This window comes from Panthera onca, chromosome B1, assembly GCF_046562875.1.
Source record: "Panthera onca isolate mPanOnc1 chromosome B1, mPanOnc1 haplotype 2, whole genome shotgun sequence".
Taxonomy (NCBI): Eukaryota; Metazoa; Chordata; class Mammalia; order Carnivora; family Felidae; genus Panthera; species Panthera onca.
The window spans coordinates 119,717,173-119,729,925 of NC_138342.1; the positions used below are offsets into that span (position 1 = coordinate 119,717,173).

Consider the following 12,753-nt stretch of genomic DNA (forward strand, 5'->3'; position numbering starts at 1 on the left):
ACTTCTACCAAGAGAGATAATACACCTTATTTTAAAATCTCAATATCCACCCACCCTTTAAACCTTGAACCGACATTAATTTGTAGCATGCTGATTTTCTTAGAACTCCTGAAGCTTTTATCTCTGCTGTGTAAGACTGAAGAGCAGATACTTTAGGTTTTAGCTTCGATCTTGATGCTAACACAGCTTTTTAATAATTTTATGACTACCATCAAATAGAACAGTAGTTAGAGTATATGCAGAAGACAGGGAAGGAATCCCAAAGATAGTTTAATATGCCACTGTGTTTGGGGATTAGGTTGTACTTTAAAAGCAGCCATCTAAAGGAAATGGCATTTACATCTGACACCTGCAAAACAGGAGAGGGCAGTCTCCTGCATGCAGCTCATATGGCCACTCAGGAGGGCACTCTCTTTCTCTCTCTCTCTCTCTCTCTCTCTTTCTCACACACACATACACACACACACACACACACACACACACACACGCAAAGTGAGCAGGGTTGTGCCCTATCCTGTCTTGCTAAGCATCCCCTGTAGCTGCTTTTTTCATCACTCTCAGAGACCAGAGCCACCTCCCTGCCCACTTCAGGTACCACGGGGCTAGGACAGGCAATGCTTTCGCGTGTGCAGAGGTGTCCGTGTTCGGGCAAGGCCAGATGCCCAGCCAGGTCTGCTGTCAGCCATGTTGGCTTTGGAAAGCACCGGGCTTCTAAAGGCCTATCAGGTATGACTGTTTAGCCTGGCAATATTATACTTGTTTTTTTTTTTTTTTTCCTTCTTGAGGAAAAGTGTCTTTTTGTAATTCCCACGTGGCAACAGCTCTGTGGACTATGGCACTTTGGAAAGGAGCAGGACTTACTGTTAGTAGTGAAGATGACTTCTCCTTCCTGCGGGGTAGGATCGGTATCCGGGACCACCTGCAAGGCTCCCACCGTCCGGACAGCAGGGTCCAAAGTGACTGAACTTTCGTTTACAGTCGTGTCGCTTGCGCCCGTGATCTGGTTGGTGGGTGGGCCTCCCAGAGATCCCTCGAAGTCAGTGGGCAAGTCGTCCATGCAGTCAGCATTGGGCTGATAATGAGGAGAAAAGGATCTCTCCTTAGTGTTTGTCATCCAGTTAGAGATGAAATGTTTACAGCCTAAATATTTTGTTTCAGTGGAAAACCGAGTTCTTTACTGTTTTCCTCCTGAATCACTTAAAAAAATATATTCTACTATAGTTTCTGCAATTAACATGAAAACATCTTCCAAAATTTCCTTTCCAAAGTTTCTGTTTAGATCTAGATATAACGTTTCAATTCCAGGAGAAACAATATTCATATATTAATATAATACTTGGGGGGGACATAATATTTATTTATGATGATTACCTTTCCTTGTATATACTGTTTACTCCTCATATAGAAAGTAGCTGACTGCTGATAATTACCCCCAAAGACCCACACATTGTTCCTAAATGCACTGATGACAGGAGAGTAGAGAGGGGGCACAGAATCTGACTCATGGTGAATTGTTTATTAGAGATACACACAAAAGCACAGGGTATTTTTGTTATGATGGTGGTTAAACATAAGCCAAAACCAGCTGTAAAAAATGCCCTATTTACTTAATGTGCAAATCGATCATATGTTGATCAAATCTTAATTAAAATTTTAGAATCATAAAACTAGGGTGAAATCATTTAATTTGATTATCCAATCATTGCAAGACTTCTGTCCCTCCAGGCCCCTCATCCCCAGATGTCTGACAGCCCCCACTTGAACAACACAGAAATGGGGAGCTCTCTACTTTGCAAGACAACCTGTGTTGGCCAGCCTTTGTTAGACTATGCTATCTTTGGGCAAAATCTCTTTGTAGGTTTTTCTCTTTGGTCTTAGTTCTGCTGTTTGAAATGATATTGAATATATTTATATCTCCTCCAAAAACAGCTTTTAAAATGATTTTCAGTTGTTATGCCTCTACCCAAACTCATAAAAATTATTTTAAAAAGATGGTGTTGCAGAAATCTGGTCTTAAGAAATACTAAGAATTTTTGCTTGACATATCTCAGTGGATACAGATCAGGATGGGAGGGATTAGGTGAGGAAAATTCTGGATTGGCATTGACTGTATTAACATCATAATGACTATACTGTGTTCAAAGATCAAAGGGAAAATCCATAATTCCTGGACTCACTGGGAGCACAAAGCAAGCAATCCAAAGCAGGGGACTCTTGTCCTGATTTTCTACTCTTAAGCCAGTCTCTCAAGCTCCACACCTGTGTTTCCAATAGCCAGTTGGAAATTTCCAATCTCACAAAAATTTCAAATTCAGCTCATTCCCTCTTTCTCTGTATTCTCTCTTTATTTCACCTCTCTGTCTCTGTTAGAAGTGAGCCAATTCACTGGAACTCAACTTATAAAAGTCAGTGCACTGAATGACCAACCCACCATATTTTTTAAATTTAGAGATAGCGACATAAGCTATATTAGGAATTTTCTCTCCCCATTACCTTTTCTTCCATTACAGTTTCTTCCCTGGTATATTCCATTCTCTACTTTCTCAACACAGCAGTCTTTAAAACAAAACAAAACACAAGTCTGATTCTTCTTCTTCTTTTTTTAAGTAGGCTTCATAACCAGCACTGAGCCAGACACGGGCTTGAACTCTGAGGTATAGACCTGAGCTGAGGTCAAGATTCAAACGCGTAACCAACTGAGCCACCCTCGGGGTGCCCTGATCCCTCTTTTCTCTTAGAGAATAAATTATAAGCTCCTGAATAGGGCAAAACAGGCTTTCTACAGCCTCATGGCAGCCAGCTCTTCTGGCCTCACCTTAGCCTTTGGAAACACAGAATACCATATATTCCCTATCTCAGTGCTATAGCTTATGCTGTTCCTCTGATCAGTCCCAATCACCCCCATTGCCTTCCCCATCCCAAGGTCTCAACCTGACTGTCGTGAACTCGTAAGCATCCTTCAATTCCCAGGCCAACCATAACCTTTTCTAAGTACTGTTCCCTCCCAGGTAGCATGTTGGATACTGTAATACTTTGTAGGTATCTCTCCCTGTGTTGTGGTTTATTTGTAACTGTGCTTGTCTCTGTCTTACTCTACTAGTTCACAAGCTTTCTCCCCCCAGCTTCATTCAAATATAATTGATATGTAACATTCCATCAGTTTAGGTGTATGACAGAATGATTTGATATACATATAGACTGCAAAATGATTAACACCTAAGTTTAGCCAACATCCATTACCTCATAGAGTTGCAAGGTTTTTTTCGTGTGTGATGAGAACTTTTAAGATCTACTCTCTTGGTAACTTTCAAATAGACAAAACAGGATTGTTAACTACAGTCACCATGCTGTATGTTACATCCCCAGGATTGCTTTATAATTTGGCCACCTTCACCCATTTCACCCCCACCCCCCAACCCCCAACCTCTGGCAACTACCAGTCTGTTCTTTGTTTCTAGGAGTTTAGTTTTTTAGATTCCAGATAAAAGTGAGACACGAGCTTTTTAAAGTGAAACAACTACATTACGTTGATCTTAATTTCCAAGCCCTCATATAGTGTCTGACAATTACAAGGTGCTCAGTAAATGTCGATTTGAATATTTTATCAGTGTCTCAGTTTACTACCATGAAAAGCTGGGAATGTTACTATCTGTCCTAGATCAGTTAAGGGAGGATTTGAGAAAATGCTTTAAAAACTGTCAAGTTCTGTGTGAAGGTAAGGTATATTATTCAAGAATACCAGAATATGCCACCCCAAAATGTGCTGTTGGCATAAGGATTATTTTGCGCTGAAGACAGTTGAGAAGAAGCAGGTAAAGAAATGTTCTCTGCCCTCCTCCCATCTGCCTAAATGTAGGACATTTTATAAAGGTGGCCCCCCTCCCTGTACCAGGAAGAGAAGAACATTCTGATCACCAGAGACTGGGAGTTGACACCAAAATGGATCTGTAATAACACACCTCACTAATATGCCCTTCTCTGCCATTAGTTTCCCTCATATATGTACTTTCCCAGAATTTGCTGCCCGAGAAACTCAAGGTCCTTTGGTCACTTCTGTTAAAGTTTGTTCTTTTGTGAAGATGCTCTGTATGTCCAAGTTCTGCCCACCCCTTTGAGTTACTCATCCCTAAGTGCTCCCATGTGCTTGTGCAGTGCACATGTTAATAAACGTCTGGTTGTTTTTCTCTTGTCTATCTTTTACCGGTCTCATTTATAGGGCCCCTGCTAGAGAACCTAGACGGGTAGAAGGGAAAGTATCTTTTTTCTCTCCCCTACACTATATAAAAACGCTTATAAGCAAAACCAATTGTATGGGGGGGGGGGCGGTGTCAGGGACGAAAGGATTTCACAATGAGCATACTGTGCTGGTTGGTCTTTCCTCCATGGGCATCTGAATGCAATCACATCTGCGGTAACCACTGACATAGTTTTCAAAATGTTGACTTCGCCTGTTGATTTTGTTTCTTCATTTTATGTCTTTTCTTTTTTTAAAAAAAGTTATTAATTTTGAAGCAGAGTGTTCCCTTTTATTTTGTGCACTAGGAGGAACGGTATTATATTTTTAACAGAAGCGGGAAAGAGAAAGAGCTAATTAGCTCAGTGAGACTGTTAATGGTCGCGGGCATGAATAATTTGGCTTAGGTATAATATTTCATAGACCAAACATTACAGAAACTCACAGTTTATATCTACTCTAAGTGGTTCATCCAAGAGAAGAATGTTTTTGAAAAGGGATCCAATTTATATACCTCGAAGAGAAATTACAGTCATAATGTTTAGCAGAAGATCTCAAATACAATCTGCAAGTGAACATTGCATAGGTATTCAAATTCAGGTTAGCATGGGAGAAACCACTCAAATAAACCAACCTCTAGAAGTCAGGAACATGGGAATACCCCAGCTACGTGGAATTTTCTCTTCACTAACTATCATGCTATTTATATCAGGACAATAGCGATAGAAGGTGTTCACTGCTGGGATATGAATGGCCTGGGTGATATGGTACCTCAGAGGAGTACTCACTGAGATCTGCATTCTGTCGTTCTACAAAGACTCGCCTAGAACTGACTGGAGAGAAACGAGGGTGCAGATCTGTTGTGTAGATAAAGGGATGAAAACACTTCTGACAATGAAGGCCTCCCTCCTTTTCAGTTCTGTATCTTATTTCTCTTGACAAAATATTGTAAAAAAGAAAAAAAAGATGCCCACTATAATGGGAATTTCATGATCCACAAGCTGTGCTTTCATTCTTTAGCTCATTTTAGAGAAATCCACTTTACAAGGTGAAAATGTCCCCAGCTCTCAGCTTTCGGCTTATGTGTGGTGTGCCTTATAGCAGAGGCAGCCACAAGGATACTCAGTTAAAAACAAAAACCAGAAACAAACCAAAAAAAAAAAAAAAAAAACCCTTCCTGCCTGTATCTGGACCATTTAGTTGACCAAGATTACAACCAAGTAATGAGTGGTGAGTGGACACTGTCCAAAGGAGACCAGACTGAATTTCATAAATATGATTCTGTAACTGACAGCCTTCTGGCTCTGAGGGGCAACAATGCCACAGACGTTTACTGAACACTCATTATACGAAAGGGATACAGAGATAAGAACCACTAGGGACTAATTGTTAGAGACTGACAAGCTCTTTTCAATTTTCCTTGATTAAGAATAGAGTATAAGGAATTTAGAAAAAAAAATTATACAACAATATCTTTAAGCTGCATAAAGAGGGCTTCGGTTAGCTGAAGTGTTTACTAAGTGAGAAGGCTGTGAACTTGCCCAGTGACATGGAAAGTTATATGAATGCAATAAAACATCATCTTTTTGGTATGGTTTAGGCATGGTGCTACCCAGTGGTGAAGCATGGAGTGAAACAACATCCCCAATTCCTCCCAGATCCAGACTTCAGTATCATCCTCTAGGACACGACCAGAGAAACCTTGGGGAGGCATGAGGGTAGCCATATGCTTTGGTGGTTCCTGAGAACTGGCCCACATGCCTTCTTCTTTCTGGAGGATGTTCTGTTCTCTGGGGCAAGCTCAGATGCGTGTCATGTTCCTGTGCAGCTAGCCTTTATGAATCCTTGGCAAAATCCAAAAGATGCTGCCAATGTTTATTTTTCTGGAAGTCAAGTGTGCTGAGTAAAATCCTACCCGTACTTGGTGAGCATGAAACCATGTACAAAATGCCCAACTGCTAAAAGTTAAAATGTTTTTAATTTTGGAAATAAGCCCAAAGGCCACCCAATAGTTCTATTTTGAAAACAGTATTTGTATCGTCAACTCATTCTCAAGTAGCTTCTGAAGAAGTCGTACCTCCTCTGGAGAAGTCTGAAGTCAAATGCTATTTAGTTCGAAACGTAACCACCAGGGGTGGTTCGGTTTCACTGTCCTGACCAAGAAGCACTGGGATCAACATTTAGGAGCTTTGAAAATATCCTGAGCATTAGAAACTGGGTCAAATAATGTGACTGTCTACCTTGAATTGTGAGTATTCTAAAGGTTCTGGAGACTAAAGATAACATACACATATGCAAGCACACACATACATACATTTCCCATCTCCCTTGCATGAACTGGTTGAACAGTGCAAACCCTGCGTTCGATTTTCTAGGCTCCTAGTATCTGGTAGAGATGATGGGCTCTTACTCATATTTCATGTTCACTGTAATTGATTTTTACCTTGAATGCATTGTGCATTTACAACTCTGGCCTGAAAATGTGATGCATTGCCTTTCAGAATCTAGCTCGCAGCTATAGTCACACAAGCCGATTTGCGTTTGGTGTGTCAACCACGATACACAGCATACAGCTTGCATCGAGGCAGCTGGTACAGGGTAGAAAATTCTCCAGCCAATGCATGACCTCATAATGCTTCAGGTGTGCCCTCTCCAACAGAGCCCCTCTGATAGTCCTGGCATAATTAGCATTTTGGCATTAAAGGAAGCCTTTGATATTTGATCTGATCCTTTCTTCTTCAGTGACATCTTGGGACCATTAACATTCTCTTTGCTCTCTGCCATCAGTAGTGAGAAGTGACAACAGAGAGGTTGCAGCCAAGTGGAGGGGCCGGCGGGCGGGGGTGGGGGGGAGGTTGATCTCTGTACCCTGTTTGTCTAGCTTCTTTTAGACAGCGCCTATGTTTTTCTCACATCTCTGTGCAGCCCTTGGATTTGGTGGCCTGGCTTGCTTCCTGCCCTCACCACAGCAGCTGGTGCCTCACCAACCACCAGCTCGTGGGGCTCACTTTAATACAATCCTGGGAAAGTCCTTCCCTGGAGCATCAAACCGGCCAGCTGGTGGGATTCTCTTTGCACTGGGGGAGAGGCTCAATTTTATAAACATATGACAGAGGGCACCAGCTGGATGGTAGTGTCAGAATGAAGCAGCTCTGGCTCTGGTTTCCTGTTCACTCAAGGTCTCTGCAGAGATCTGAGTTGAGCAGAGGCTCTGGGCCAGGTTCCCAGTGGCTGTCCTTTCCTCCCATTGTCCGGAAGAGCTCCTTTCCAGTGAAAGCTAGGCATGGTGCTACCCAGTGGTTGTAGGGCAACATCGGAAAGTGAGGCACGCAGACCTCCTTACTGACAGTAAATAAGTGATGACACAGGAGGCGATCAGTGTGCAACCGGGCCGTCCAGCCTCTGCTGTGTCCTGCCTGTACTCGCACCCTGCAGCCTAGATGAGAAGCTTAGGAGCTGACACGGACGTGGTGAGAGGGCCGCGATGTTCTCAGAGTGAGAAAAAGTGAGAAGAGAAATGTTTCAGACATGGGTGTTCTCTTGGGGCCTCAGCAGATGACGGCTCTGCCAGGAAGATGAGGGGGGTCATAGAAAATCCAGGTGTGATGTTTTCTCCCTGCTTGGGGGGTGATGCAGAAAGACACATATTACGATGCTGTAGGCTGTGCTGTGCTTACCGGGATCCCTAGGGCTTTAAGAATGTTCATCTTGCACATGGGGCAGGTGCGATGGTCTAGAAGCCAGGGGTCAACACAGGACTTGTGGAAAAGATGCCTGCAATGAGAACCATACATCTTAGAGTGGCAGTAACCACACAGACTACCTAGTCCACCACAGCCCAGAGACTTGTCCAAGGTCACTCAACTGCTCAGAGGCACAGCTGAGACTTGAACCTCCATCTCCTAGCTCCTGGGCCAGTGAGCTTCCTGGTATACCCTGTGCTGATTTAGTCAAAATCTGTCTGGATCCCAGGACTGTCCTATACGATTCACAACAGTCTTCCAAGTTTCAGAAAACATAGAGAATGCAGACACAGAGAGATTTTTCTCTTTCTCAATAGGAAGAATGCTTAATGGAAAGAATGCAGGTGGGGAGGCCTGCACAAGCCTTTCAGGATAACTTGCGACTTGTAAATAAATCCAAACTTTCTTTTTCCACAGTCAGAAGACAACTGCAAAATAAAGGCTTGTTTCCATTAATATTTGGGCTCTCACACAAAAGGGCAAAAGAGCTCCTGGAAGCATTTAACAATACAGATGACATTTTATGTTGTTATGGCTGCTGGCTGTCAAATCAGAAGCCAGAGTGAAGGGTACCGTACCCTTTCCTGTTTGTACAGCTGATGTGCTCAATCAACTCCACTGCTGTTCTCATGTGGCACTCCCGTGAGCCTTCACTGCATGCCAGCAGGAGGGGGGCATTCAGTAGGCACAGGGGGGCCTCCTAACTGACCTTTCACTCAACTTGGCTCTCAAGAGCCCAAGAGATTATCAGGGACTGCTCGAGTCAGAAGCTTTTCTTCTCACTCACAAGACTCCAGACCACAGGCAGAAGCAGTCAGAACTTCCTGCCTGGGGCAAGAAGACAGGGAACCATCTGTCTTAAGTATGAGGGCTTCGCAGGACATTCCATTCATGCCTGACTTTGTCCTCGGCTGTGCACTGTTTACTCTCTTCTCTCACCGTTGTTTTCTTTCCTTCTATCAGTCTAACCCTTTTCTTTGTGTTAGAGGGCTTTAGGCTCAAATGCTTAAAGGGGACCCATAAATTAGGGAAGAGTGCAGGAGGGGCCAATTTTTTAAATGGAAATTGAGAAGAATCCACGTGTCAAGGATGGGGTTAGCTGTACTCTGGATATGATTAGATTGGGGATTAGAACAGGAGAGTAGCAACCTGGATGTGTCATCATGTTTCCAGATTGCTGTTTAGAATGCCTGCAGATTTATTCCTTAGAAGACACATATCACATTCATTCGGTTCTTTACTCATACATTCATCCAACAAGTAATAAATGCTGAGAACTGTGCTCAACACTGGGAATCAGCATGGTAGTGATTTGGCTCCTTCCTTTAGGGAATGTAATGAGAGGAGAGGTCAATAAAATAACATAAATTACTTAATGACAATAGTGCTAAGTATCACCTTAGAAGAAAATGGAGTTTGGGAAGGCTTATGACTGGAGATTTATTTTGTTTGGATACTCAGGGAAGATTTTCCTGATGAAGTGCCAAAGTGAATACTTGAGGGCTACACAGACATTATCCGCATGAAGTGGGAGGGGAGAAGAAGGGTATTCTAGGCACAATGACTGACTGGCACGAGAACCCTGAGCTGGACATTGGCAGAAGTGAGGGAGGGACGAAAGCAGGAGGAAATCACCCTGTCCCCCAAAAGCAGTATGGACCTCCCTAAGTTCAGGCTCTGCACTCAGGAAACAAGCTCTGAATCTGAACTTGCTCACCAACTGTGTTCCTCTGGGGAAAAAAGTCAAACATTCTGATCCTTCTGACTGTTCTTGGGAGGCAGCCTCTGTCGTGTTTCTGGCATACGTGTTAGAGTCAGAAAGGAGGGCCAGTCATTAGCTGTTTTAACCTCAATAAGTCACTTAATATCCCCAAGTCTCGGATGCCCCATCTGTAAAATGGAGATATACCTACTTATGCAGAATCTCCAAACCCTAGAAGCTGATAGCTATTTTCGAACACCCCGAGTCTAACCCTTTGTGCATCTGTGATGGTTAGTTTTGCAGGTAAACTTGGCTAGTGCCTAGTCATTCAATGAAACACTAATCGAGGAGCATATCACAGATCTGGTTAACATCTACAATCAGTTGACTTGGAATAAAGGAGATTATCCTAAATAATCCAGGTGGGCCTTATCCAATCAGTTAAAGGCCTTAAGAACATAACTGAAGTTTCCCAAGGAACCAGAAATTCTACCTCCAGATGACAGCACCAGATTCTCCTCAAGTTCCCAGCCTGTAGGCCTGCCCTAAAGATTCCTGACTTGCCAACCCCACATAAGCCAATTTCTTGAAAAAAATCAATGCCTTGAAAATGGTCTCATATATATACATACACATATGATATATAATATAGTGGAGTATAGTGGGATTCTCTGGAGAACATTGACCAATATAACTTCCAATGAGAATGTAAGGCCCATGAGAGCAAAATCCTTGTTTGCCTAATTCTCTGTTGTATCCTCAGCATCTAGAATAGTTCCTGGCACACAGGTGATGCTCAGAAATATCTGCTATATAAATGAATACTTATCAAAAGACCTGGTACTCCTCACTGCCTACACATGGTCATAAGCCCATGGACTCAGTCTTGCTAAATCTCTTCTACTGCTTTGCTTGGCTTCTATTCTCAACACTGCTTCCTCACTCCTAATCTTGTTAATGTTCTTTATTACTGCAATAACATCTAAACTGCTCTCCACACCACCAGCTTTTCCTGTTCTTTTCATCCCACTCATCCTTGCCAGATTTATCTTCCTAAAATATAGCACTGGTTACGTCACCTCCTTGTTCCATTCTGTTCTGTGCTAGGAGCTGGGTACAAAGATGAATAAGACAAGGTCCCTCCATCAATACAGCAGCATAGTCCTTGAATGGTTCCCTGTGAACCACAATGTAAAGGCCACTGGAAAGCCATACTCCTGGATCCATCATTTTCTGGCTGTTTGATCTCAGGCAAGCCTTAGTTCTCCAAGACTCTGTTGCTCATCTGTGAAATTTTCTTATAAGTATGGGGTTTGCAAGTGAATGACTCTGTATGTGTGTGGGGGGTGGCGTTGGGGTGGGGGGATAAGTAATGACCAAAAGCTTAAAACATAACTCCTGGCCCTCCTTAATTTTAAGCTACCATTAATCTTATTAAATTTTGTTGTTGTTGTTTTTCAGTGTTTATTTTTGAGAGAGATAGACAGACAGAGACAGAGCGTTAGCAGGCAAAGGGTTGAGAGAGAGGGAGACAGAATCTGAAGCAGGCTCCAGGCTCTGAGCTGTCAGCATAGAGACCGATGCGGGGCTCAAACCCATGAACTGTGAGATCATGACCTGAGCTGAAGTCGGACGCTTAACCAACTGAGCCACCCAGGCGCCCACAACCATTAATCTAAATGATATAAATGTACTCCATCTTATTTTTAGATATTATGTTATTACTCCAATTCTTACTCTTTAGAATATACTTTTAACATTTTAACAAGTAAAGGCAAATTTTAAAAATTCAAAGGGAGAACTAAGGCAAAAAATGAAAGTGCTAAAGTGACACATAGATGGTGATCATGCTGATTATTAATGAACATTCATTTTCTAACACCATATTTCTTGTGTTAACTATCAAACATGAAGACTGTATCCTTGTAATTAGGATTGCAAAAACAATTCTTCCCTCCCCAATGGAAAGAAAAATAAAAGTTACCAGACTAAATAAATAAAGAGTTAGGGAAAGAATCCAGCGTTCAGTGAGATGTACCAACAGTCGAGTAAACATCTCTACAGCAAAGTCAACCTCAGCTCATCCTGTTTGTACGATTCACAGTATGGGACTGTCTCTTCCCATGTTTTAACAAAGGCTGTGTGAGAAAGTACACACTGAGGAACAATGGGACAAGATATTCTATCTTGTCTATCTTAACAATCCTAGCAAGCTGGAAATACAACAGAGGATTGACCAAAACTCTTCTTCCTCTTTCTTCATCAAAGGGAAGCAAGCATTTAAGTAAAAGTTCCTCAGAGGTGCCTGGGTGGCTCAGTTGGTTAAGCGTCTGACTTTGGCTCATGTCATGATCTCGTGGTTCATGAGTTCAAGCCCCGCGTCGGGGTCTGTGCTGACAGCTCAGAGCCTGAAGCCTGCTTCTGATTCTGTGTCTTCCTCTCCCTCTGACCCTCCCCGGTTTGTGCTCTCTTTCTCTCAAAAGTAAACAAACAAATAAACAAACAAACAAAGTTCTTCAAGCACCTGACAAAAGATGATGCTGACAACTGAAAATGATGCTGAGCTGATTATGAGTAATAAAATAAGTTCTCACATTTTTTTAGCAGTAATGACAAACCCAGCTAAACCTGTTTCCCCATTTATTAATTCTTGTTTTCTGTTGTCCTTTGTCTATATGTATGACACCCCCTCCAAATAAATGGCATTTTTTTCTCCACCTGGAGGAAGAACAGAGCTTTTCTAGCCTTTCCATCTCATTCACTTTTATAGGCTTTGTCAGACCCTGTCACCCTGACATTGACATTAGAAGTCCATGGCTTTTCTTTACAATACAAACTGTTTCATTCCCTTCAGTAAGATGGTTATCAAGTCACTCAGGGACCCAGACAACATTAACTATTTAAATAGGATGTATCCAGTGCTTCTATGGGTAGTCAAAATATTTCCTCAGAACCTCACAATCTTATTTGTAAAGTTGTCAATGAAGTCAGAGTTTTTAAATTAAGACACGCTAAGTTAATCAATATCAACTTAATATTTATCAATATTCCTCCACATATAACATGCAACAGGC

General features: G+C 42.3%; 1 protein-coding gene across 2 annotated transcripts in view; it reads right to left on the minus strand.

The window, feature by feature from the left end:
• RNF150 (ring finger protein 150) overlaps positions 1 to 12,753 on the minus strand; it is a 293,201-nt gene that overhangs the window by 83,598 nt on the left and 196,850 nt on the right. For both annotated transcript variants that reach the window (XM_060654117.3, XM_060654116.3), the window contains exons 5-6: positions 7,912 to 8,008; positions 862 to 1,072 (exon numbers count right to left, since the gene is read on the minus strand). In XM_060654117.3, the coding sequence (XP_060510100.1) occupies positions 862 to 1,072; positions 7,912 to 8,008 (308 nt within the window). The remainder of the gene's footprint in view (positions 1 to 861; positions 1,073 to 7,911; positions 8,009 to 12,753) is intronic.